At 43.0% G+C, this 27,164-nt stretch overlaps 1 protein-coding gene across 1 annotated transcript in view; it reads right to left on the bottom strand.

Annotated features, from left to right (window-relative positions):
* The window catches only part of SLIT3 (slit guidance ligand 3), a 612,652-nt gene extending 608,754 nt beyond the window's left edge, over positions 1–3,898 (bottom strand). Inside the window, exon 1 of the mRNA XM_032625797.1 lies at positions 3,320–3,898. Within this exon, the coding sequence (XP_032481688.1) occupies positions 3,320–3,516 (197 nt within the window). The 5' untranslated portion in view covers positions 3,517–3,898. The remainder of the gene's footprint in view (positions 1–3,319) is intronic.
* Between the last annotated feature and the right edge of the window lie 23,266 nt (positions 3,899–27,164).

Genomic DNA, 27,164 nt, shown 5'->3' with positions numbered 1-27,164 from the left:
CATGGTAAATGTTTTGTTTCAGGCACCACCATTCACTTCCTCTCCCCTTGTCCTCTATCTTTGCTCCACGGATAATAAATTACACTGAATTCTCCTCTGCGTTTATTTAGCTTTCTTGTGGGTGTCACCTCCCCATTGAGCGGAAGGAAAAAAAAATGTCGGTAGTTTATAAACAACAGAGAGTTTCTCTGTGTGATGTGCTGACATTATGGAGAATATGCTACAACACAGACCCCTAGCTCTGATACCAGCTTAATTATGAACAATTTAACAGGCCCCATTCCAGGCCTGAAGCAAAGTCCAAATGGTGACCACATTATCCCATTATCCTCATGGACGTTTGCTTTAATGGCGTGCCATGGGTGGACAAGGCCTCACAAGTCAACACTACCAGAGCAACAAACCCTCCCTCCCCACACACACACACCTCTTCATAAAAGCCTCTTTGGGAGACAGAACAGCAGGAACAGAGAAGGGAGAAAATGTTTCCTCTTTGTTATAAAACACAACATAAACATTTGAGATCAGAAAATGGATCTTCGGAAGGTCCCGAGCATCTGACGGCAGTGCTGACAAAACTTAGCCACATGAAAAAAATGAGCCCTGAGAAGTTTAAAGGCTCACAAAAGGAAAGTTCCTTCTTCCGTCGTTTGCTTACATTCTTTAAGTTGGATTGCTGGTTTTCTTCTGTATATGCCATGATTTTATACACAGTTACTGGAATGCAGTGGACGCTCAAGTCATGTTTGTTGAATGAATGAAGGGAGGAATGAATGAAAAATTCCTCACTAAAGAAATCCTTAGCATAGCTCAGAAATGCCACCGCCCCACAAGAGTTTGCAAAATTGTAATGTTACAGGTGAGTTGACTGAGACAGGGTGTGGGGTGACGAAGGAGTATTGGGACTCTTGGGAGGCTGCACCTAATCCCTGCAGTAACTCTGACCCAGCCTGCTTGTAAAGGCTGCCCCCTCTCCTGGGGAGGGAAGAGACTAGAATGAGAAACCAGCCGCATCACCCCAACGCACCCCAACCAAAAAGACGTCAGTGACCAGAACAAAGGCAGAGGAGACTCAGATATTCCAAAGCACCTCCTACTTCGCCAATGCCTGCCGGTGGCCATGGCAGCAGGGGGCCCATGGGAACGCCCAGGACTCTACCCAGTCTCTTCAATTATAGAGCAGATGGGCAGCCCCCAGCTGCCTGGGTCTCCTGGGAGAGGTAGCACGGTGGCATGCTGGCTGCAATGCTGTGCCTGCAGCTTTTGAAGACCTCCTACGTGCTAGAAGGAGAGGGGCCCACTCTCCTCGGTGTCTCAAACATGCAACATGATTTTGAATATCAAAGAGAAGTGGACTCAAGACCCCAAAAGGAGAGCTAATGTCAAGGCAAGGCAAATGTGTGCAGGGTGTATCTGGAGCAGCAGCAACTGGTGCCTGTTTTAAGACCCCAGCCCACAGAGAACCCTCCCAGGACCGTCTACTTATAGATCTTGGCCCAAGCTGAACCTTGTTCCAAGGATGTCCAGCCGCGTGGTAGGGGGTATGGACTTAGGAGCCAGACGTGCTCGAGTTCAGACACTTAACTAGCTACTACATGACCTTGAACAAATGACAAAAAGGCTTAACTGTAAAGTGGAATAATAAGCATTACCTTTGTAACTAATGATCATTGTAGAGATTCAGTAAGATAACACATGTAAACAAACTGAGGCACAGAAAGCATTCATTAAACATTAGCTACAGTTATTATTTCACTAACTCATGTGGCTGGCCCTGGTGTTGAGGAGGGAGAGGAGTTTAGCTTATAAGTTACAGGTTTCCAAAAATACCACTAAAACAAGATTTTCACTGGCATGGTAGAATATAATGTCTGAGTTAAGCTGTAGAAACCTGGATTCTGCCCTTTTGTTGCCATCCCCTTGCTGTGTGACCTTAGGCAAGTCATTTCACATTTCCGAGCCTCGTTTTCTACACATATTCATGAAGGTTCAGCTCTAACCCTCAAGGACTGTTTGGTTCAACCCCACAGAATAATCACGGCACTTGAAAAAAATGTCTTGAGCCAAAGGAAAGCTCCAGGAAAAAGGCAGTTCTACTGAGTCTCCGCTCAGGGACACATAAAAAGTAAGCGGAAGAGAAGTGGAGTGACAGGAGGTGACTAACAGGAATAACACACTCTAGGACAATACATCTTAGTCTCTGGCCCACTCTCCTCCAGACTAAAGTCAAGAAGGCAGAATCTTGAAAACCCATGCACCTACTCTAAGACATGTGCAGAAGGGGGCAGCGGGAGAGCAAGGCATGCAGAAATCTACCAGCTAGAGCTAACCCTCACCCACTTCTGGGCTGTGTTCCCAGTCCAGTTCCAACCCCCTCTACCATTTCTCCCTCCTTCCCCACTCCCCAACTGCAGGCTAGGAAGAGCCCACCCCAGAGTCCAAGTTTTGAAATTGGTCCGAGGATCAAAATGATAAATGTTTCCAAAACGTTGACATATGAAAAGTAAATATTTGGTTGCACAATTGGGGTTAAAACGAGGGTCAATCCACCCCACTCTCCAAGCGCCTCTCCTCTTGCTGCCAAGCCCAGGATCCGAGGCTGAGTGCGGTTTGTAAGATTATAGCGCTGGGTCTCATTTAAAGGGCTGTCAGCATTTCCATTCTCCGGCCCGTTTGGGGAGGCATTTATAACCGAGCCATAAAAAATTCACCGGGGCTGCAACTTGGCATCTCCGAGGCCGCGCTCCAGGCAGGGCGGGTTTTGCAAGCACCCACTCTGAATTGGTTCGGTTCCTCAGAAGTTAGACCTTCAGACACACTCTCAACTTTCCTCGCAAGGGCAGCCAGAGAGCGGCTGGCCCATTCTGATCTCCAAGCCGGTCACAGTTTCTCAGGCCCTCTCTCCTGTCTCCGTGCCCTGACGGCCCATCACCCTTCAGCTTTCTCCTTCGCCCCCTCTTTAATGAGCGCGGACCCCTTACCCTCGCCCTACGACCTCCCTGTCTGCAGTGTCATCTCTCCTCGCCTCCTGCCAGCATTCTCCTTGGAAGCTGTCAGCTGGCCCTGCGTCTGGCACTCTCACCCCTGGAGAGACACTGATCTTTGCTCATCACTGGGGTCCTCGAGACCTCTCTCCCCAGACCTGCCCAAAGCCACAGACCCCCAACTCAGAGAGTGAAGGGTCCGATGCAGGAGAGGGTGAAGGCAGAGAATGCAACTAGCGCGGCCAAGGAGAAGGAAGGATCTGGCGCCGGGGGGCCCCCTCTGTGGGACCCAGGTGGGTGGCCTGGGTGAGGCAGGGCGGGGCGGGGGTACTCACAGGCGCTCGGCGTTGCGGGGGATGCCCCGGGGAACCGCCCGGAGGCCCAGCCCGTGGCAGTCCACGCTGGCGGCGGAGCAGGTACACTTGGTGGGGCAGGCGGCAGCGCGGGGGCCGCTCAGAACACTCGCCAGCGCGAAGGCCAGCACCAGGCGGGCGCGCACCGCGGCGCCTTCCTCCGTCCGCCCGGGGGCCATAGTGTGCAGGGGCCCGCGCCCGGAGGAGGTTGCCTCGGCGGGGCAAGACGCGTGGAGCCCGCGGAGGTGCGCTGGGAGCACGGGCGGCCTGGGGAGCGGGCGGCTGAGTTGGCGCGGAGGAGGAGCGAGCTCGGCGCTCAGGCGCACGGGGCGCGGGCGGAGCGGGGCGCGCCGGGCGGCGGCGGCGGCAGCAGCAGCTCCATCGGCGGGGCCGGCGCTGCCCCGCTGCGCATCGCTCGGAGTGCCCAGGTGCCGAGCGCCCCCTGGCCCCGCTGGCCCGCGGCCCGGGGCGCGGGCCGGGTTGGGGACCTGGGGCGAGCTCAGTGAGGCACGGGCGCCCCGGGAGGTTCGGCTTGGGGCTGGGCTCGGGAGCGCGGCGGCGGTGGCGGCGGCTGAGGCACCGGGCGACCGGGTGAGCTGGCCGGCGCTCGCTCTCTCCATTCACTGAGCCGGGCAGACACCGGAGACGTGGGGCCCACCCCTCCCGCCCCCCAAAAACGCCAGCTCCGCCTCCCATTGGCTGCGCCGCGCGTCATGTCGACTAAGTTGGGAACTTTGCTGGAGCAACCGAGATCTCGAAGGGAGGAGGCAGCGGAGGAGGGAGCTCGGCCAGCAGGGCCCCAGAATTGAGGCTTACTCACTCTGAGGAGCCAAGGGCTGATCAGGCTGGTGTCCCTGAGCTGGGCATGCTACTCAATATTCTTTCCTTCTGTCCCAACACCGTCCCGCAAGGGGGCATTTGAGTACCCCGACCTTAATAGACAAAAACTCAAAGTTCAGAGAAGTGAAGTGACTTGCCTGGTCACAGCCACGAGGGACCCCAAACCGCAGCCCTCTCATTCACCCATGTTTCACTTCACAGCCCATCAAAGCCCATCAAGCTACCTCATCTACAAAGATCCTACCTCATCTTGGCCAAGATCCACTTCTTCCCGAAGGACCTACTCTACTGACATTACTGCACTCCGCGTTCACAAATGTCACAGAAAGTGGTCATCTGAGTGGTTCAGGTCGCTGCTGGTAAACCCTACCCGTAGGCCTGTCCTTCTTTGCCCAACCCCAATGCCTGCTGTGCTGTAAAAGTAGGGATGGCAGGGCCTTGGACCCCTGGATTGACAATGCTGTGTTCCTAGTCCTTGAGCTTCTGCCTCCTGACCAGGTGACTCTGGGTCAGTCGTGTCACCACTCGGCTTTGATTTCCTCAAAACAAGGAGGCCACAGCCCCGTCTGGGCCCACCTCACTGGGCTGTTCGGAGCATCAAAGAAGAGAAAGTGTTTTTTTCAAAGAGTCATTTGCATGCAAGGCATCCCTTCTGGCCCCCCCCCCCCCCCCCCCCCCCCCCCCCCCCCCCCCCCCCCCCCCCGCCCCATGCCTTCCTCTTCCAGTGGCCGCTCAAAATTGGCCAGGTCTGAGCTTTTCCAGATGCTGTGGGGAGGGGCGTGTGTTAGAGGCTCCATAAATACTTGTAGGAATGATTCTGTTTGTTTGTTTGGAGGGAGAGGGCAGGAACTGGAGGAAGTATTGCCCAGACTTCCTTGAGGTCTGCTCACGCTGGAAAAATCTGAATGAGCCCTGTACACATACACACACCCCATCACATATACCCACTTGTACACAAACATGCTTACACACTCAGACACATTCACACTCGATCACATATAACACACGTGCACATGCACGCTCACACACACACTCACACACCCCGCGTCATCGACAACAACCCCGCTCCTCAGAGTTCTTCCCTTTTCTTTCACATAAATGCTATTCTGATTCCTTCTACTTCATTTTCCTTCAAAGGAACTTCGAACTGCTTGGACCACGTTCTGTGAATATATAGCAGAGGTGCAGATTTTATTTTATTGTACTTAGCAGATTTTCAAAGTTCCGGCTGCAGGCACCCAACTGTGCGTACACGCACACACACACACACGCACACACTTCAGCCCCTCCTTATTCATAAACACATTAGGTGCAATTTACTGCTGTTGTTCTTGGGAGCAGCTTTCAGTACAGATGCTGCTGTCATCGCCCTCTGGTGGTCATAGAGGGTCTAGGGGTGACTTCAGCATTTAAGAACTCTAAACATCCTTGCCTCTGAAGCTTTCCTCCAAACCTTGAACCAATTTAGTACCAGGACTGAGGCAGATGAGAGAACTGGGCAAAGGCCCAAGGGCACACAAGCGTCTCAGACTGTCTGGGGCAGAAAAGCGTAGGGTTTTCTTTGTTTTCCCCAATGCTCACTAGAGCATGTTTTGCAATCCCTTCAGGCTGGGCCTGGGTCTGGGCTGTAAGCACAGTATATGTGTGTGTATGTGTGTGTGTGTTGGGGTGATGTGGGTTATTTTCCATTTAAGCTGCTGGGAGGGGGATTCATGAACCTGACTAGATCTTTAAGTGACTTCACAGGCATTCAAGTTTGCTTTTCCCTGAGAGAGCCACCTTAGAACAGAGCCCAGAGTCAATTAACCCAAGGAAGGAGCACATGGAAGAAACAGGAGGTGCACAGGACACTGGAAGCCCAGAATCATGGAGTATTTGGGCTGGAACAACCTTAGACATCACCTAATCCGGCATCTCTACAAGTGTCTTCTGATGATGACTAGTTCCACATGTTTCTTCATGGGGGGAAAAGCTTCCTTGGGCAAAAATAGAGTAAGAAATGCTGTTCGCGTTCACCTCTCCTGGTGACTGCATCACAGATAAGTGTATTTAAGAGTCCTAAAATAAAGAAAGTGGCTTAAAGTTTGTTTAATTCAGTTTCCCAGTATCGCGGGCCCTTTTACGTGTAAACTTAATACTCTTTTGGAATTTTTGGAGAACCCCCAATAAAATTCAACCTTGTATTTAATAACATGGAAACTAAGTCTCAGAGAGGGGAGGGCACTGGTGCAAAGTCACCCAGCTGACCAATGAGAGAGCCAGAGCCAGAACCCAGGGCTCCCCATGCCTAGAATGGAGCTCCATCCACTGCCCGCCCTTCACTGATTCCAAGGAATCTGCAGAATGTGTCAGCCTCCCCATGGAAGAATTACTCTCCCTAGAGAAGTCTAAGTCCTTATGAGGTCAGGCTATTGGGTAGGACTCCTTATGTCTAAGTTCCAGAGATGGCTTTTATACTCTGTGGTATGAGTTTCAGAGTTCTACACAAGTCTCCTGGGATTTTTGGATTTTTTTTCCAAATTAAAGAAAAATGTTCCCTTTACTTTTCCACAGATGTCTCAGAAGCAAACTACCCACCCATTCCCCCAGGAAAAGCCACCTCAGACTTTACCCGTTTTTTTGTCTCTCGGTGTAAGGCACCACCATTCACACGGCCGCTATAATCGCTTGAGGTTTTCTGGTTGCAGCAATAACTAGCTAATTGAAGTAAAAAATATATATATGACTTTTTAAGCAGGCTTTTGGGTGGCATAAAAATTTAAGGAAGAAAATGAAGAGGGAGGTTTCAAGAAAGACAAGAACCCAGGCAGGAAGTAGGTGCCGAGCCTAAGACTTCCAGGTACCTAGGAGGAAAAGACTGCTTGGCCCGCTTACATCTCGTGATCACCCCCTTGGCCAGAAAAGACAAGAACCCACGGGTGACGGTTCTTTGCAAACTACACTCAGCAGGGCAGGCAGGAGTGGTGCTCTCAGAGGAAAATCGGGGAGCTATTAGCTAAGAAAAGTAAGGGGAGGCAAAACAGCACCGAAGCGTCTTCCCTCTGCCTCACACCACAGCCATTCGGTTCCTGAGTCCTGTTAATTCTTCCCCATGATTATCTTCTGAATATGTCCCCTCTTCATCTTTGGTCCTCCTGCCACTGTTCAGATCCCGTTTTCATACATGGCCGTTGTTCACATTGGTCCCCACATTAATTCTCTAACTTTGTTTTGCTCTACCAATCCATCTTTTGCTCTGACGATCAAGGGACCTTTCTAAAATGCAGATCTGACAGTGCAATCTTGAACCTTGAAATAGATTTCTGTCATTGCCACCTCATCTCCCACCACTCTCCCCACACCCACTCAACATCCCTCCTGTAACATCCTTTCCTGTTCTTTCCTATCTGGCTCCCCCAGAGTCAGTTTAGCTGTCAATTTCTCTAGGAAACCTTGCTGGGCCAGACTATTAGATTCTCTAGGGCAGTCACCATATATAATCCATTTGTTACAACATTTTATTATAAAATTTTTCAAACATTCAGAGACATCTAATCCATTTTTGCATGCTTGATGCCTAGAGGTACAAATAAATCTTTGACATTTGATGAATGAATAAATGAACAAATCCATGAATGAATGATCTTCCCAATCAGCTAGCGTATTTGATAGTCTTTTGTTGTAGTTTTACTTACTTTGGTCAACATTGCTTGATCTTTGGGGGAGAAAGAGGTTACATTCTTTCAGAATTTCTGGGAGGGTTTTTTGCTAACTGTATACACTCTCTCTTTATGATATGTTTTCTCCTACCCCACTGAAACTTAGCATCTATGCTGGTCATTCTCTAATGGATTGCCCAGATCACTCTCTGCCCACTGTCACCCGGTTCTATTCCCAAGGAGGCTGACCTTAATGGACTGTATCACCTGTACTTCCTTGGGTCTGGTCATGTGGGGAACTAGCAGGATATCTGAGAGCTGGAGGAGGGAGGCCAGGGCTTCCTCCACAAGGGCTTCAGTTTGGCAGTGGCTGCCTTCCTTGACTGAAGGTCATAATTCATGTCCTCTAGACCTCCGAGTCCATTCCCCTTGCCTCTTTGGGGGTAGGAGTAAGAACAGCTTCCTGTTATGCTAAACCTGGCAGTCCCCATCCCTTGTTGATTCCTTAACCTTTGCCTCATCTTTCTAAATAGTCCCCTTATTAAACTTTCTGCAGTTACTCCTTTGAGTTGTGTCATCCATTTCCAACCAGGGACCCTGAAACTAACACACTACTCACTGAGCCAGTAAAGCAGATCTCTGAGGAGTAGTTGAAAAGGGAGGGGAGGGAGAGACAATGAAAACTCCAATTTGAGATTAAGACTGTGATCCCTATTAAATGCTCCTGGGAGAGAGAACAATGCATGTATGTGAATTGTAGGTCCTTTCTGGAGAACAGGTTTAAGGGAAAGGTACCATCAATCAGACCATGTTTTTCAATGCAAAGTCTTCTTTCTCTCTCCTCTGAGAAAGAAAGAACAATAAAGGTTTACTGACAGTTAATCTATTGAGCCTCCCCAAGAAGCAGGATCCACTCTGACTAGATAAAGATTTGATGAATGAAGATCTAATTTAAAAATAATCTATTTTGGGGGCTACCCTGGTGGCGCAGTGGTTGAGAGTCCACCTGCCGATGCAGGGGACACGGATTCATGCCCCGGTCCGGGAAGTTCCCACATGCCGCGGAGCGGCTGGGCCCGTGAGCCATGACTGCTGAGCCTGCGTATCCGGAGCCTGTGCTCCACAACGGGAGAGGCCAGAACAGTGAGAGGCCCGCATACCGCAAAAAAAAAAAAAAAAAAATCTATCTTGGAGAAGATAAAGAAACAGAATCTTCCAAAATCCAGGTACACCTATAGTGGACAATTGTCACTCTTTACTCCAACCATTGTGATTGTGGTTCAGAACTTTCTTGTTCTCATATAATCTTATTTCCCTCAAGACTGATTTTTTTAGGGGTTCAGCACATGACTTAAATGAGCAAATCAGAGTCTTCCCTAGGATTTTTCTAACTGGAACTGGAGAAAGAGATCCAGTCCCTCTGTGATTATAAAGCTGGAACATGTGAGGAACATGAGTGAGTGGTCATATTTTCAGCTGTGTGGCTCAAGCCGCTACAATGGAATAGATTTGAACCATTTTCCCGAAGTGTAAGAGTGGCATCTAGCTTAAGTGAAGCAATCAAACAACCACTTATTGGGACTTTCATATATGCCCAGGAGAAAACACAGCCCACAGCTGCCAACAATCCAATTAGGAAGACAAAATTAGGATACATGAAAGAAGAGAAAAGACATGGCATATAATTAAATGCTAATTGACGTGGGTCATATAGTAATTGCTATGAAAATTCTACAGTGAAAGAAATCACTTCAAGCTGAATTAGAAGGGCTGAGGAATACCATTTGGCTTTTGAAGGATGCATAGATTTGATGAAATCAATGGGAGGGAAAAGGGTCTTTGCATTGAGGGAAGCAAAGGCAAGGAGGCAGGAATAGAATGAATGGTGTATGGGTTTAGGGAGAGGGCTTTGCGAATGTGGTATATGAGAGTTTGGGGGCAGATTTCTACTGATCTGAGAGCGAATTTGAGAGAAAGAGCTTTGATGCCTGATTTGCCCTTGGAGGTGGCTTGGTCACCTTGCCACGGAAGTTGGAGGGCTCTGTGTAGAGACAATGACTGTGACCTTGAGAGATGATACAGATTGAAATCCCCAGAAGGGAACCATTAATGTACCACCAGATCAACTTTGCCCTGGTCTGAGAGGAGGCCAGATGATCTGGGGCGCTTTTGTTTCCCTCAACTGGTCCATCTAGATGGCGACTTAGCCAGATGCGGGGTCAGACAGAGTGATGACCTGAGAAGCCTGGCAGACAGGTGAATGCAATCACATGCCTCTCCAAACTATACAATGAAGATTTGTCTCATATTTGAGCAAAACAAGAACTGTCACTGGGGAAATGGCTCTCTAATTTGAGGAGTATTAATCACCTAATTAACCAGAACACCTGCTTATAAAACTTCTCCCACCCAGGGAACCAAATTAAACAAAGCACAAGGATGTGCCACACAGACTTGGTGGTGGCATCTGCATCTTTGGCTGGCCTTCTTGGGCACTGGGGCTCACAAAACTCTCCAGCCAGCTGTTGGTTTTGACAGAAACTTTTAGAATATCAGCCTTGTTTAGCAAGCAGTAATTAGCGCAAACTCAGAGAAACCCCTCTCGCAATTTCCCTGGAATTATGGGTGTCCCTGATGTGCTGGGTACTATTCTGAGTATTTTGCATACATTAACTCTATAATCCTCATGGTAACCAGTTGAAGTCCCCTGTTGTAGTAGAGGCTGGCTCCATGCTCACAGATCCAGTTTCTTTTCCTGGGCACACAGGAAACTTCATTTCCCAGCTTCCTTTGCAGTTACATGGGGGCCATGTGCCTCATTCTGACCAACAGAGTGTGTGCAGAAGTGATGCATACCACTTCCAGACTTGGTCTTTGAAATCTCTTACATAACCAGGCAAGACTTCCCTCTTTGAATGTTGGCTGGATAGAGGGGATCCAGTGAAGGATCCCGAAGTGTCACTGAGAGAGTAGTAGAGCCACGAAAAGACACTGGAATGCCTGAATTATCACATAGAAGGCAGCGGTCAAACAGTCTAGTCTGTGACATGAGAAAAACCTAACCCCCACCCTGAGATTTTGGGGTTGTTTATTATATCCCTTAGCATTAATTACCCAGGCTGATACATCAGTGCAATCTTGGCAATTATGTTTGTGCAATCACACAGGACCAACCTTAGGGAAAGCTACTACCTGTGTGTTATGATTTCAGAGACAACAGGGAATTCCTCCCATCCTAAAATAATACTTTCTCCTATTGGTTCATTGATGAAATGCTTTTTAATAATAACCTTCATTATCTGCTCTTTATTTCTTATTCACTTAACATATCTTTACAGAGTTCTTTCTAGGTACAGGTAATATTATACACGTTAGAGTGAAGACAAAGTAAACATGATCGCCACTCTCATAAAGTCTTGTATGGGCAACAGATGCAAAACAATCCATTAAACAAGGAAATAGATAATTACAAATCACGAGGTGTTGGGAAGGGAATTAATAGGGTGATATGATAAAGACCAATTGAGGCTAACAAAGTTTCCAAAAAGTGGTTGGGGGGGGACCTTGAAGATGGCGGAAGAGTAAGACGCGGAGATCGCCTTCCTCCCCACGGATACACCAGAAATACATCCACACGTGGAACAACTCCTACAGAACTCCTACTGAAGGCTGGCAGAAGACCTCAGACCTCCCAAAAGGCAAGAAACTCCCCACGTAACTGGGTAGGGCAAAAGAAAAAACAGAGACAAAAGAATAAGGACGGCACCTGCACCAGTGGGAGGGAGCTGTGAAGGAGGAAAAGTTTCCACACACTAGGAAGCCCCTCCGCGGGCGGAGACTGCGGGAGGAGGAGGGGGGAGCTTCGGGACCGCGGAGTGGTGCACAGCGACGGGTGCGGAGGGCAAAGCGGGGAGATTCCTGCACAGACGATCGGTGCTGACCGGCACTCACCAGCCCGAGTGGCTTGTCTGCTCACCCGCCGGGGCGGGCGGGGCTGCGAGCTGAGGCTCGGGTTTTGGTTTTGGACGGAGCTCAGGGAGAGGACTGGGGTTGGCGGCTTGAACATAGCCTGAAGGGGTTAGTGCACCACGACTAGCCGGGAGGGAGTTCGGGGAAAAGCCTGCACCTGCCGAAGAGGCAAGAGACTTTTTCTTCCCTCTTTGTTTCCTGGTGCGCGAGGAGAGGGGTTTAAGAGCGCTGCTTAAAGGAACTCCAGAGACGGGCGCGAGCCGCGGCTAAAAGCGCGAACCCCAGAGACGGGCGCGAGCCGCGGCTGAGGGCGCGAGCCCCCGAGACGGGCGCGAGCCGCGGCTAAAACCGCGGACCCCAGAGACGGGCGGGAGACGCTAAGGCTGCTGCTGCCGCCACCAAGGGGCCTGTGTGCGAGCACAGGTCACTCTCCACACCCCTCTTCCGCGGAGCCTGTGCAGCCCGCCACTGCCAGGTTCCCGGGATCCAGGGACAACTTCCCCGGGAGTACGCACGGCGGGTCTCAGGCTGGTGCAACATCACGCCGGCCTCTGCCGCAACGTCACGCTGCCTCTGCAGCTGCAGGCCCGCCCCGCACGTAGTGCCCCTCCTACCCCCATCCCCCAACCCCCGGCCTGAGTGAGCCGGAGGCCCCGAATCAGCGGCTCCTTTAACCCCGTCCTGTCTGAGCGAAAAAACAGACGCCCTCCAGCGACCTACACGCAGAGGCAGGGCCAAATCCAAAGCTGAGCTCCTGTGAGCTGTGAGAACAAAGAAGAGAAAGGGAAATCTCTCCCAGCAGCCACAGAAGCAGCGGATTAAAGCTCCACAATCAACTTGATATACCCTGCATCTGTGGAATACCTGAATAGACAAGGAATGATCCCAAATTGAAGAGGTGGAATTTAGGAGCGAGATCTATGATTTTTTTCCCTTTTCCTCTTTTTGTGAATGTGTACGTGTATGCTTCTGTGTGAGATCCTGTCTGTATACTCTTGCTTCCACCATTTGTCCTAGGGCTCTATCCGTCCATGACTTTTTTTTAAAAATTCTTTTTCTTAAAAATTAAGTTTAATTGTGATAACTTTATTATACTTTACCTTCGTTCTTCCTTTCTTTCCTTCCTTCCTTCCCTCCTTTAGACAACGAATCACCCCAAATTGAGGAGGTGGTCTCAGGGAGCAGGATTTATGATTTTTCCCCCTTTACCTCTTTTTGTGAAGGTGTATGTGTATGCTTCTGTGTAAGATTTTCTCTGTATAGCTTTGCTTCCAACATTTGTCCTAAGGTTCTATCCGTCCCTTTTTTTTTTTTTTTCTAAATATTTTTTAATTCAATAACTATATTATACTTTATTTTATTTTTACTGTATCATCTTTCTTTCTGTCTTTTTTCCTTCTTTCCCTCCTTCCTTCCTCCCTCCCTCCCTCCCTCCTTTCTTTCCTTCTTTGCTTCTTTCTTCCTTCCTTCCTTTCCTCCTTTCCTTCTTTCTTTACTCATACTTCTACTAATTCTCCCTACTTTTTCTCCCTTTTATTCTGAGCTGTGTGGATGAAAGGCTCTTGGTGCTCCAGCCAGGAGTCAGGGCTCTGCCTCTGAGGTAGGAGAGCCAACTTCAGGACACTGGTCAACAAGAGACCTCCCAGCTCCACATAATATTAAACGGTGGAAATATCCCAGAGACCTCCATCTTAACACCAGCACCCAGCTTCACTCAACGACCAGCAAGCCACAGTGCTGGACAACCTATGCCAAACAACTAGCAAAACAGGAACACAACCCCACCCATTAGCAGAGAGGCTGCCTAAGATCATAATAAGGCCACAGACACCCCAAAACACACCACCAGACGTGAACCTGCCCACTAGAGAGACAAGATCCAGCCTCATCCAGCACAACACAGGCACTAGTCCCCTCCACCAGGAAGCCTACACAACCCACTGAAACAACCTTAGCCACTGGAGACAGACATCAAAAACAACGGGAACTACAAAAGTGCAGCCTGCAAAAAGGAGACCCCAAACACAGTAAGATAAGCAAAATGAGAAGACAGAAAAACACACAGCAGATGAAGGAGCAAGATAAAAACCCACCAGACCTAACAAATGAAGAGGAAATAGGCAATCTACCTGAAAAAGAATTCAGAATAATGATAGTAAGGATGATCCGAAATCTTGGAAGTAGAATGGACAAAATGCAAGAAACAGTTAACAAGGACCTACAAGAACTAAAGATGAAACAAGCAACGATGAACAATGCAATAAATGAAATTAAAATCACTCTAGATAGGATCAATAGCAGAATAACTGAGGCAGAAGAACGGATAAGTGACCTGGAAGATAAAGTAGTGGAAATAACTACTGCAGAGCAGAATAAAGAAAAAAGAATGAAAAGAACTGAGGACAGTCTCAGAGACCTCTGGGACAACATGAAACGCACCAACATTCGAATTATAGGGGTTCCAGAAGAAGAAGAAAGAAAGAAAGGGACTGAGAAAATATTTGAAGAGATTATAGTTGAAAACTTCCCTAATATGGGAAAGGAAATAGTTAATCAAGTCCAGGAAGCACAGAGGGTCCCATACAGGATAAATACAAGGAGAAACACGCCAAGACACATATTAATCAAACTGTCAAAAATTAAATACAAAGAAAGCATATTAAAAGCAGCAAGGGAAAAACAACAAATAACACACAAGGGAATCCCCATAAGGTTAACAGCTGATCTCTCAGCAGAAACCCTACAAACCAGAAGGGAGTGGCAGGACATACTGAAAGTGATGAAGGAGAATAGCCTGCAACCAAGACTACTCTACCCAGCAAGGATCTCATTCACATTTGATGGAGAAATTAAAACCTTTACAGACAAGCAAAAGCTGAGAGAGTTCAGCACCACCAAACCAGCTTTACAACAAATGCTAAAGGAACTTCTCTAGACACGAAACACAAGAGAAGGAAATGACCTATAGTAGCGAACCCAAAACAATATATAAAATGGAAATAGGAACATACATATCGATAATTACCTTAAATGTAAATGGACTAAATGCTCCCACCAAAAGACACAGATTGGCTGAATGGATACAAAAACAAGACCCTTATATATGCTGTCTACAAGAGACCCACTTCAGAACTAGAGACACATACAGACTGAAAGTAAGGGGATGGAAAAAGATATTCCATGCAAATGGAAACCAAAAGAAAGCTGGAGTAGCAATTCTCATATCAGACAAAATAGACTTTAAAATAAGGACTATTAAAAGGGACAAAGAAGGACACTACATAATGATCAAGGGATCGATCCAAGAAGAAGATATAACAATTGTAAATATTTATGCACCCAACATAGGAGCACCTCAATACATAAGGCAAATACTAACAACCATAAAAGGGGAGATCAACAGTAACACATTCATAGTAGGGGACTTTAACACCCCACTTTCACCCATGGACAGATCATCCAAAATGAAAATAAATAAGGAAACACAAGCTTTAAATGATACATTAAACAAGATGGACTTAATTGATATTTATAGGACACTCCATCCAAAAACAACAGAATACACATTTTTCTCAAGTGCTCATGGAACATTCTCCAGGATAGATCATATCTTGGGTCACAAATCAAGCCTTGGTAAATTTAAGAAAACTGAAATTGTATCAAGTATCTTTTCCGACCACAACGCCATGAGACTAGATATCAATTACAGGAAAAGATCTTTAAAAAATACAAACACATGGAGGCTAAACAATACACTACTTAATAATGAAGTGATCACTGAAGAAATCAAAGAGGAAATAAAAAAATACCTAGAAACAAATGACAATGGAGACACAACGACCCAAAACCTATGGGATGCAGCAAAAGCAGTTCTAAGGGGGAAGTTTATAGCAATACAAGCCCACCTTAAGAAGCAGGAAACATCTCGAATAAACAACCTAACCTTGCACCTCAAGCAATTAGAGAAAGAAGAACAAAAAAACCCCAAAGCTAGCAGAAGGAAAGAAATCATAAAAATCAGATCAGAAATAAATGAAAAAGAAATGAAGGAGACGATAGCAAAGATCAATAAAACTAAAAGCTGGTTCTTTGAGAAGATAAACAAAAGAGATAAACCACTAGCCAGACTCATCAAGAAAAAAAGGGAGAAGACTCAAATCAATAGAATTAGAAATGAAAAAGGAGAAGTAACAACTGACACTGCAGAAATAAAAAAAATCATGAGAGATTACTACAAGCAACTCCATGCCAATAAAATGGACAATCTGGAAGAAATGGACAAATTCTTAGAAATGCACAACCTGCCAAGACTGAATCAGGAAGAAATAGAAAATATGAACAGACCAATCACAAACACTGAAATTGAAACTGTGATTAAAAACCTTCCAACAAACAAAAGCCCAGGACCAGATGGCTTCACAGGTGAATTCTATCAAACGTTTAGAGAAGAGCTAACACCTATCCTTCTCAAACTCTTCCAAAATATAGCAGAGGGAGGAACACTCCCAAATTCCTTCTACGAAGCCACCATCACCTTGATACCAAAACCAGACAAGGATGTCACAAAGAAAGAAAACTACAGGCCAATATCACTGATGAACATAGATGCAAAAATCCTCAACAAAATACTAGCAAACAGAATCCAACAGCACATTAAAAGGATCATACACCATGATCAAGTGGGGTTTATTCCAGGAATGCAAGGATTCTTCAATATACGCAAATCTATCAATGTGATAAACCATATTAACAAACTGAAGGAGAAAAACCATATGATCATCTCAATAGATGCAGAGAAAGCTTTCGACAAAATTCAACACCCATTTATGATAAAAACCCTCCAGAAAGTAGGCATAGAGGGAACTTTCCTAAACATAATAAAAGCCATATATGACAAGCCCACAGCAAACATCATCCTCAATGGTGAAAAACTGAAAGCATTTCCACTAAGATCAGGAACAAGACAAGGTTGCCCACTCTCACCACTCTTATTCAACATAGTTTTGGAAGTTTTAGCCACAGCAATCAGAGAAGAAAAGGAAATAAAAGGAATCCAAATCGGAAAAGAAGAAGTAAAGCTGTCACTGTTTGCAGATGACATGATACTATACATAGAGAATCCTAAAGATGCTACCAGAAAACTACTAGAGCTAATCAATGAATTTGGTAAAGTAGCAGGATACAAAATTACTGCACAGAAATCTCTGGCATTCCTATATACTAATGATGAAAAATCTGAAAGTGAAATCAAGAAAACACTCCCATTTACCATTGCAACAAAAAGAATAAAATATCTAGGAATAAACCTACCTAAGGATACGAAAGACCTGTATGCAGAAAATTATAAGACACTGATGAAAGAAATTAAAGATGATACAAATAGATGGAGAGATATACCATGTTCTTGGATGGGAAGAATCAACATTGTGAAAATGACTCTACTACCCAAAGCAATCTACAGATTCAATGCAATCCCTATCAAACTACCACTGGCATTTTTCACAGAACTAGAACAAAAAATTTCACAATTTGTATGGAAACACAAAAGACCCCGAATAGCCAAAGCAATCTTGAGAACGAAAAAAGGAGCTGGAGGAATAAGGCTCCCTGACTTCAGACTATATTACAAAGCAACAGTAATCAAGACAGTATGGTATTGGCACAAAAACAGAAAGATAGATCAGTGGAACAGGATAGAAAGCCCAGAGATAAACCCACGCACATATGGACACCTTATCTTTGATAAAGGAGGCAGGAATGTACAGTGGAGAAAGGACAGCCTCTTCAATAAATGGTGCTGGGAAAACTGGACAGGTACATGTAAAAGTATGAGATTAGATCACTCCCTAACACCATACACAAAAATAAGCTCAAAATGGATTAAACACCTAAATGTAAGGCCAGAAACTATCAAACTCTTAGAAGAAAACATAGGAAGAACACTCTATGACATAAATCACAGCAAGATCCTTTCTGACCCACCTCCTAGAGTAATGGAAATAAAAACAAAAATAAACAAATGGGACCTAATGAAACTTCAAAGCTTTTGCACAGCAAAGGAAACCATAACCAAGACCAAAAGACAACCCTCAGAATGGGAGAAAACATTTGCAAATGAAGCAACTGACAAAGGATTAATCTCCAAAATTTACAAGCAGCTCATGCAGCTCAATAACAAAAAAACAAACAACCCCATCCAAAAATGGGCAGAAGACCTAAATAGACATTTCTCCAAAGAAGATATACAGAATGCCAACAAACACATGAAAGAATGCTCAACATCATTAATCATTAGAGAAATGCAAATCAAAACTACAATGAGATAGCATCTCACACCAGTCAGAATGGCCATCATCAAAAAATCTAGAAACAATAAATGCTGGAGAGGGTGTGGAGAAAAGGGGACACTCTTGCACTGCTGGTGGGAATGTGAATTGGTTCAGCCACTGTGGAGAACAGTATGGAGGTTCCTTAAAAAACTACAAATAGAATTACCATATGACCCAGCAATCCCACTACTTGGCATATACCCTGAGAAAACCAAAATTCAAAAAGAGTCATGTACCAAAATGTTCATTGCAGCTCTATTTACAATAGCCAGGACATGGAAACAACCTAAGCGCCCATCATCGGATGAATGGATAAAGAAGATGTGGCACATATACACAATGGAATATTACTCAGCCTTAAAAAGAAATGAAATTGAGCTATTTGTAATGAGATGGATAGACCTAGAGTCTGTCATACAGAGTGAAGTAAGTCAGAAAGAAAAAGACAAATACCGTATGCTAACACATATATATGGAATTTAAGGGAAAAAAATGTCATGAAGAACCTAGGGGTAAGATAGGAATAAAGACGCTGACCTACTGGAGAACGGACTTGAGGGTATGGGGAGGGGGAGGGGTGAGTTTTGACAGGGCGAGAGAGAGTCATGGACATATACACACTAACAAACGTAGTAAGGTAGATAGCTGGGGGGAAGCAGCCGCAAGGCACAGGGATATTAGCTCGGTGCTTTGTGACAGCCTGGAAGGGTGGGATGGGGAGAGTGGGAGGGAGGGAGACGCAAGAGGGAAGACATATGGGAACATATGTATATGTATAGCTGATTCACTTTGTTATAAAGCAGAAACTAACACACCATTGTAAAGCAATTATACCCCAATAAAGATGTTAAAAAAAAAAAAAAAAAAAAAAAAAAAAAAAAGTGGTTAGGGAAGGAGACTCAAAAGAAAAGAAGAATCAAGCTATGATATAATAAAGTATGGAGTGGGGTAGCTCATATTCCAAGAGACAAAACAGCACGTGTAAAGGCCCTACAATATGGCTTGACCAGTTAGAGGAACGTAAAGAAGGGCACTATGGCTAGATCCTAGAGCATGAGGGAGACCTGTTCTGGGAAGGTCAGAATTATTTCTCCCTCACCATTGCATTGACCCCCGTCTGTGCAAAGTACAGCAATGAGTGGTATTACCCCTATCATTTGTAAATGATATGAAGAGAAGCCGAAACTTTTGGATGAATCTGACTTGACATAGAATCTATTGCAGTTCCAGAGGTATTTGTATATAGGGGGCTGATAAAAGGCAAACTAGTTAAGGGAATTGTATTAAAGCTATCTTGTATAGGCAGCATCATATTCTCCTACAGCTTTCAAGTTTTTCGATGCAGCTGGTAGGTGGGAGGAGACTTGATAAGGACCATCAGGGTAGGAGATTAGAGCCCTTCTAACCTACCCTTGGTACCACCACCTCACAGAGTGAATATTCAGTCCCGGGGAGGGCATGTAAAATATTTTATTGTACAAATTTCTATTTTCCCAAGTTTCGCTAATGGCATCACCATCTCCTCAGATGGCCAGGCCAAAAAGCTAAATGCCATCTTTAGCAATCCTCCCTTTTCTACCTCTTAACCCACTCCATCCATCAGCTCGCCAAGACCTCTTGATTTCTCAACTTAAAACTTTGTGAGATCCTACCCACCAATGCTCCATCTCCTTGGTTTTGTTCAGCCTCGATAGCTTCTTACCCAGGCCCTTTAATCGGCTTTCCTGTTCAACTCCTCCAGCCACATTCCAGGGCTTAGAAGCATTTCCATTATTTACAGAATAAAGTCTAAAATGTATACACGGTAAAGAAGGGTCTTTATCAGCTAACGTTTTGCTTCATTTCTTCATGAAACTCTTGCTTCATTTCTTCACAAATCCCCATTTCCACCTTAGGCTGAGCCATGGAGAATTAACGTTTCCTGAATGTGTTGAGGTGTTTGCCATCTGTCACAGTATCCCATGCTCTTCCCTCTCTCTGCAATGCCCTTGCCCACCTCCTCCCTCTGGGGAAATTTTCCTAGTCCTTCACCGTGCAGCTCAAGCATCACCACCTCTGTGAAACATTTCATACTTCCTTTTTAAACACCTCACTATATTAGAGATTTCTTCATTTGACCTGTGGCTGTAGAAATCTATTATTGCACACCTTACACTAATGTAAGTATCTCTTTATACTTCTCCATTCTTCCCCAACTAGATTGTGAGTCCCTTGAGAGATGGCATGTGATTGTCTAAACTCCTTGAGAGAGCTATCTATCTTCATTGTGTCTGAATCCCTTTTACCATTCTTTCTTCAATCCACCCTTTTCAGAATTTCTTCCCAATGTTCTACTGAAACTCACCTCCCCATTCTTCTGGTTACTTAAGCCAAAATTCATCCTTCACTTCTGTCTTCCTTTTATATTCAACATCCAAACAATCAGCAAATCCTGTTTATTTTTCCTTCAAGTCCAGACAGCCTAAAGATAATTTCCAGGCTGAAGCACAGCATTCTCTCTAAGTTGAAGAGACAGAGATTGGAGAGGCCAATGAGTCTAGAGTTGTGAGACTGCATACCTGAGAAGTGGGAGCTGAACAAAAGAGAGTTCCAGATTCTAAAACCTACAGAGAGGTTCCTCTGAGTCTCTGACTGAGTCTTTGTGAAAGAAAACTACATGAGGCTGGGGAAAGAACCACCAGAGAGCAGTAGAATGACCCTAATTTCCAGAGTTCACACAGGACTGGAAATTAAGGGTTTCCACCAGCCACAGTGAAAGTCCCTCATAGTACATAGGCCGTTGGGAAGAAACCTCAGAAGAGTACTGCCTTTGTAGTAGAGCCAAAGACACTACAAAGTGGGTGTACTAAGAAAAGCTTAAAAACAAATCTCAAAAGGATTCAACTGATCTCATATAACTTAATTGTGAGATAGAACAAAGTTCCATACTCTTAAAGAAACATATACAACAGGAGCACCCAACAATGTAAATTTCATAAAGACCGCCATCAAATAAAAAGTCACCAGGAACACAAAGAAGCCTGAAAATATGATTTATAAAAGAGAAAAAAATAAAATCAATAGAAACAGACCCGGAAATGGTAGAGATGATATAATTAACAGACAATGATGTTAAAATAGCTCTTATAAACATACTTGGTATATTTAGGAGGTAGGGAACAATAGAAGATATAGAAAGAATCAAATAGAACTTGTAGAGCTGTAAAATACAATATCTAAAATGAAAATGCACTGGAAGGGATTAACAGCAGGTAAGATCCAGCAAAAGGTCTTGCATCTAGGGTCATTTTAAGTCTTACAACTTTATAATTAAAAGACAAACAGCCAAATTAAAACTAAGCAAAAGACCTTAAGATACATTTCATCAAAATGTAGAAAGAGATACAAATAACAAGTAGGCACATCGAAAGATGCTAAAAATCATTAGTCATAAAGAAAGGCAAATTAAAATCACAAGCTACCACTATACAGCCACTAGAATGGCCAATATCAAAAGGAGTGAAATTACTAAGCATTGATGAGGATATGGAGGAACTGGGATCCCAATTCATTGATAGTAGGAGTAAAAATGCTACAACTGCTTTGGAAAACAGTTTGGCAGTTTCTTAAACATTAAACATATACTTATCATATGACCGAGTAATTTTACTCCTAAATGCCTACCAAAGAAAAAGGAAAACATGTGTCTACAGAAAAACCTGTATAGCGGTATTATTCATAACCACCAAAAATTGAAACCATCTATATGTCTATCAACTGATGATTGGATAAAAAATTAAAAATAATATATCCATACAATGGAATCCTACTCATCAATTAAAATAAATTCAAACAATCTCCTGATATATGCAATGATGTATACAAAACTCAAAAACATGTTAAGTGTAGGCAGCAAGACACAAAGACAAGACTACATATTGTATGATTTCATTTACATTAAATATCAGGAAAACAAAGACCATAGATACAGAAAGCAGACCAGTGGTTTCCTGAGGCTGGGGGTGGGGTGGGATAGGCAGTGGGAATTGATGGCTAACAGGGAATTTTTGAGGTGATGGAAGTGTTCTAAGGCTGGATTGTGGTAATAGGTACACGACTGTAAATTTATTGAAACTCTTCAAACTGGATTTAAAATGGGTGATTTTTATTGTATGTAAATTATGCCTCAGTAAAGCAGCTAAAAATGAAAATTGCTTAAAGTAAAATAATAACAATGTATCAAGGGGTTTATAACATATGTAGAAATAAAGTATATGAAAATAATAGCACAAAGGACAGGAGGAAGATAATAAAAGTATACCGTTCAAAGGTTATAGGTAAAGTAGTATCATATTATTTGAAGATAGACTAAGATAAATTAAAAATACATGTTTTAAACCCTAGGGAAACCATCAAGAAGTAAAACAAAAACATAGAGCTAAAAGCCAATAGGGGAAATAAAATGAAATCATAAAAAATAATTCCCACTGCATCTAAAATAAGGTAAGAAAATAGGAAAAAAGCAAAGAAAGAATAGATGGGACAAATAGAGAACAAATACCAAGTTGGTAGATTTAATCCCATATAGCAGTAATTACATTACATATAAATGGTCTAAACAATCCAATTAAAGCCAGAGATTTGTCAGATTGGATTAAAAAATGTAAGACCCAACTGGACGCTGTCTATAGGAAATCCACTTTAAATACAAAGAGGTTAAAATTAAAAGAATTGAAAAGAATACAGCATGAATATACAGGTCAAAGAAAGTTAGAGTGACTATATTAATATTAGATAAAGTAGATTTTAATCTAATCATTATTTCCCTGGATAAAGAGGCAAAATTTTATCTTGAAAAATGGGTCAATTCATCGAAGGACATAACAATCCTAAATGTGGATGCACCTAAACAACAGAGTTTCAAAATACATAAAAATGGAAACTAGTTGAACTAAAAGAAGAAATAGACCAATCCATAACTACAGTTGTAAGTATTAACACTCCTATCACAGTTGTGCTAAAACAAGCAGACTCCTATCTAAGAAATTACTTAAGGATATGTGTATTAGAGTCTGAAAAACACTAGCAACCAAATAAGCTTAACTGACGTTTAGAGAATTCTCCACACAACCATAGCAGAATACCTATTATTTTCAACTTGGAACATTCACCAAGATAAATCACAGTCTGGACCATAAAGCAAGGTTCAATAATTTTAAAAGGATTCAAATGATATAAAAATATTCTTGATCACAATAGAATTAAACTAAATATCAAAGACAGAAGGATATGTGAAAAATCAAAAAATTTGAGAACTAAACATCACTCTTCTAAGTAAATCATGTCAAAGAAGAAATCACAAGAGAAATTAGAAAATATTTTAACTGAATGAAAATGAAAACAAAACATATAAACAGGGCTTCCCTGGTGGCGCAGTGGTTGAGAGTCCGCCTGCCGAGGCAGGGGACATGGGTTTGTGCCCCGGTCCGGGAAGATCCCACATGCCACGGAGCGGCTGGGCCTGTGAGCCATGTGGCTGCTGAGCCTGCGCGTCCGGAGCCTGTGCTCTGCAACACGAGAGGCTACAACAGTGAGAGGCCCGCGTACCGCAAAAAAAACAAAAAACAAAAAACATATAAACATTTATGGAATGAAGCTAAAGCAGTGCTCAGAGGGGATATTTTGGCATTAAACACACATATTAGAAGAGAAGGAAGGTTGAAAACAATAACCTAAGCTTCCACCTTAATAAATTAGATAAAAAAGAGCATTTCAAATCCAAAGTAAACAGAAGGAAGGAAATACTGAAGAATAGAAATCACTAAAACTGAAACAAGAATGCAGTAGAGATAAGCAATGAAATCAATATTGCTTCTTTGAAAAGATAAATAAATTTTAAAAAATTCTAGCCAGAATAATAATGAAAGAAAGAGAGAAGACATAAATGATCAATATTTGGAATTAAATAGGGAACACCGTATTTAATTTACCCCTATAAAGCCAACTATCATGAAAAGTATAATAAAAGAATATTATGGGAAACTTTATGCCAAACTTTTGATAACTTAGATGGAATGGACAAATTCCTTGGAAGACAAAAACTACAAAAGATCACTCAAGAAGAAATAAATAACCTAACTAACCTTACATCTATTAAAAAATTAAATTCATAGTGTAAAAACTTTCCCACAAAAAGAATCCAGTTTAGATGATTTCACTGGCAAGTATGACCAATTCTACACAAACTCTTCCAGAAAATAGAAAAGGCGAGAACACTTTCCAACCATTAATGAGATCAGAATTACCCCGGTACCAAAGCCAAAGACATTACAAAAAAAATAAAAATTATATACCAATTTCCCTCATAAAAATTAACTCAAAAAGCTTTAACAAAATATTAGAAAATGAAATTCCATAATAAACAGAAAGGATAATACATCATGACCAAGAGGCGTCTATCCCAGATATGGAAAGTTAGTTCAACACTTGAAGATTAAGCGATGTCATTTACTAAAGTAACAGTAAAAAAGAAAAAGCAAATGATCATCTGACAGATGCAGAAAAAGCACTGGACAAAATTTCACGTCTATTCATGATAAAAATTCTCAAAAAACTAGGGGAAAAAGGAAACATCCTCAACCTGATAAAGGACATCTACAAAAATCTTTACAGCTAATATATTTATATATAGAAAGAATGATAAAAGAATAAATGCTTTCTCTTAAAATTATGAACTAGGCAATGATATTTGATCTCACTGCTCATTCCAACACCACACTGGAGGTCCTAGCCAATTAATTATATGAGAAAAAGTAAAAAAGGCATGGAGACTTGAAAGGAAAAAATAAACCTCTATTCATAGACAACATGATTGTCTAGATAGGCAATCCCAAAGAATCTACCAATAAGTATGTTTAATATGGTTGCAGGATATATGGTCAATATATGAAAATCAACTGTTTTCTTAGATACTGGAAAAGAATAACTGGAAATCGAAATAACGAAAACGGTACCATTTACAATATCATTAAAAACATGAAATGCTTAGAGGCAAAAGATGTAAATGCTCACAATGACAAAATGTTGATGAAAGAAACCAAGAGGGCCTTATAAATGGATAGATATAACTGTGCTCATAGGTTGGAAAATTAACTACTAAGATGTCAATTCACCTCCAATTGATTTATACCTTCAGTACAATCCCAACCAAAATCCCAGCATGATTTTTTGGGGTAGAAATTGACAGGGAAACTCTAAAATTTATATAGAAAAGCAAAGGAACTAAAATCACCAAAATAGGTAATTTTGAATAAGAATACCAAAGTTGGAGGATTCACATTACCCGTTTGAAGACTTACTATAAAGATACAGTAATCAAGACTGTGTGGTATTGACCAAAAGAGAGACATAGATCAAGGGAATAGAATCAAGAGTTCAGAAACAGACCCACATATATACGGTTATTGATTTTCAACCAAAGTGCCAGGGTAAGTCAATGGATAAAAGATAATCTTTTCAGCAATGGGTGCTGGAACAATTGGCCATTTATATGCTAAAATAAGTAAATAACCTTGACCTTTTTTCTGCACCATATACAAAATTAACTTGAAATGGTCTGTATCTAAATGTCAGTGTTACATGTGTAAAAACTTCTAGAAGATGTAGAAGAAAATCTTTTTGATCTTGAGTTAGGCAAAGATTTCTCAGATAAGTCACAGAAAGCACAGACCATAAGAGAAAAAATTGATAAGTTGAACTAAATCAAAATTCAAAGCATCTGTTCTTTGAAAGATATTGTTAAGAAAATTAAAGACAAGTGACATATATCTGATCATTGCTTTGTGTCCAGAATTTTTAAAAAAACTCTCAAAATTCACTAAGACAAGGAAACTAATATAAAAACGGGTAAAAGCTTGAATAGACACTTTACCAAAGAAGACATATAGATGGCAATAAACACGTGAAAAGAAACTAAACATCATTAGTCATCAGGGAAACTGCAAATTAAATCATAGTGAGAAACCACTACACGCTCATTAGAATGACTAAAATTAAAAAGTGCCATTGAGGGGCTTCCCTGGTGGCGCAGTGGTTGAGAGTCCGCCTGCCGACGCAGGGGACGCGGGTTCGTGCCCTGGTCCAGGAGGATCCCACGTGCTGCGGAGCGACTGGGTCCGTGGGCCGTGGCCGCTAAGCCTGCACGTCCGGAGCCTGTGCTCCGCAACGGGAGCGGCCACAACAGTGAGAGGCCCGCGTACCACAAAAAAAAAAAAAAAAAAAAAAAAGTGCCATTGAGAATGTGGGGCACCTGGAGGCCTCGTACACATTAGTGATGGGAATGTTAAATGGTCAGGTCTTTGGCAGTTTCTAGTAATGCTACACATTCACTTACTACGTGACCCATAAACCCCACTCTTGGTATTTTAACCAAGAAAAGTAAAAACCTATGTCCACAAAAACCTGTTAACAGATGTTTATGGACGCTTTATTCATAATAATCAAAAAATAGAAGCAACTCAGATGTTTATCAACTGCTTGAATGGATAACCAATTTGTGGTATATTAATGTAATGGAATACAACTTAGTAATAAAATAAAGCATCGATACAGGCAACAAAATGGATGAATTTTAGAAGCATTATATTAGTGAAAGAAGTTACCAAACCTGCATACTCTACATATAATTACACTTATGTGACATTTTATATAAAAAGGCAGAAAGCAGATCCAAAACCAGATCGATCATTGGTTTCTAGGGACTGGCTGTGGGGGAAGATAACTGACTACAAAAAGACACAAGGAAACTTTTTGCAGTGATGGAAATGTTCTACATCTTAATTATGGTTTTGGTTACAAAACTATATACATTTGTCAAAACTCATCATACTACACCCTTAGAAAGGTAAAATTTTATCATCTATAAATATCTCAACAAATCTGACACCCTCTCCCAAATTTCGCTTAAGCCTCAGTTCCTTCATCTATAAAATTATGGCCACTATTATTTTTTTCCTTAAAAATGAACCTTTTTCATGGAAATATTATTCTGGCCCTGATTTCTAAGTCATTCCT

Source organism: Phocoena sinus, chromosome 3, assembly GCF_008692025.1.
Source record: "Phocoena sinus isolate mPhoSin1 chromosome 3, mPhoSin1.pri, whole genome shotgun sequence".
NCBI classification, from domain to species: Eukaryota; Metazoa; Chordata; class Mammalia; order Artiodactyla; family Phocoenidae; genus Phocoena; species Phocoena sinus.
Note: the sequence above shows the minus strand (reverse complement) of the source record. Positions and strands in the feature narration are given on the sequence as shown.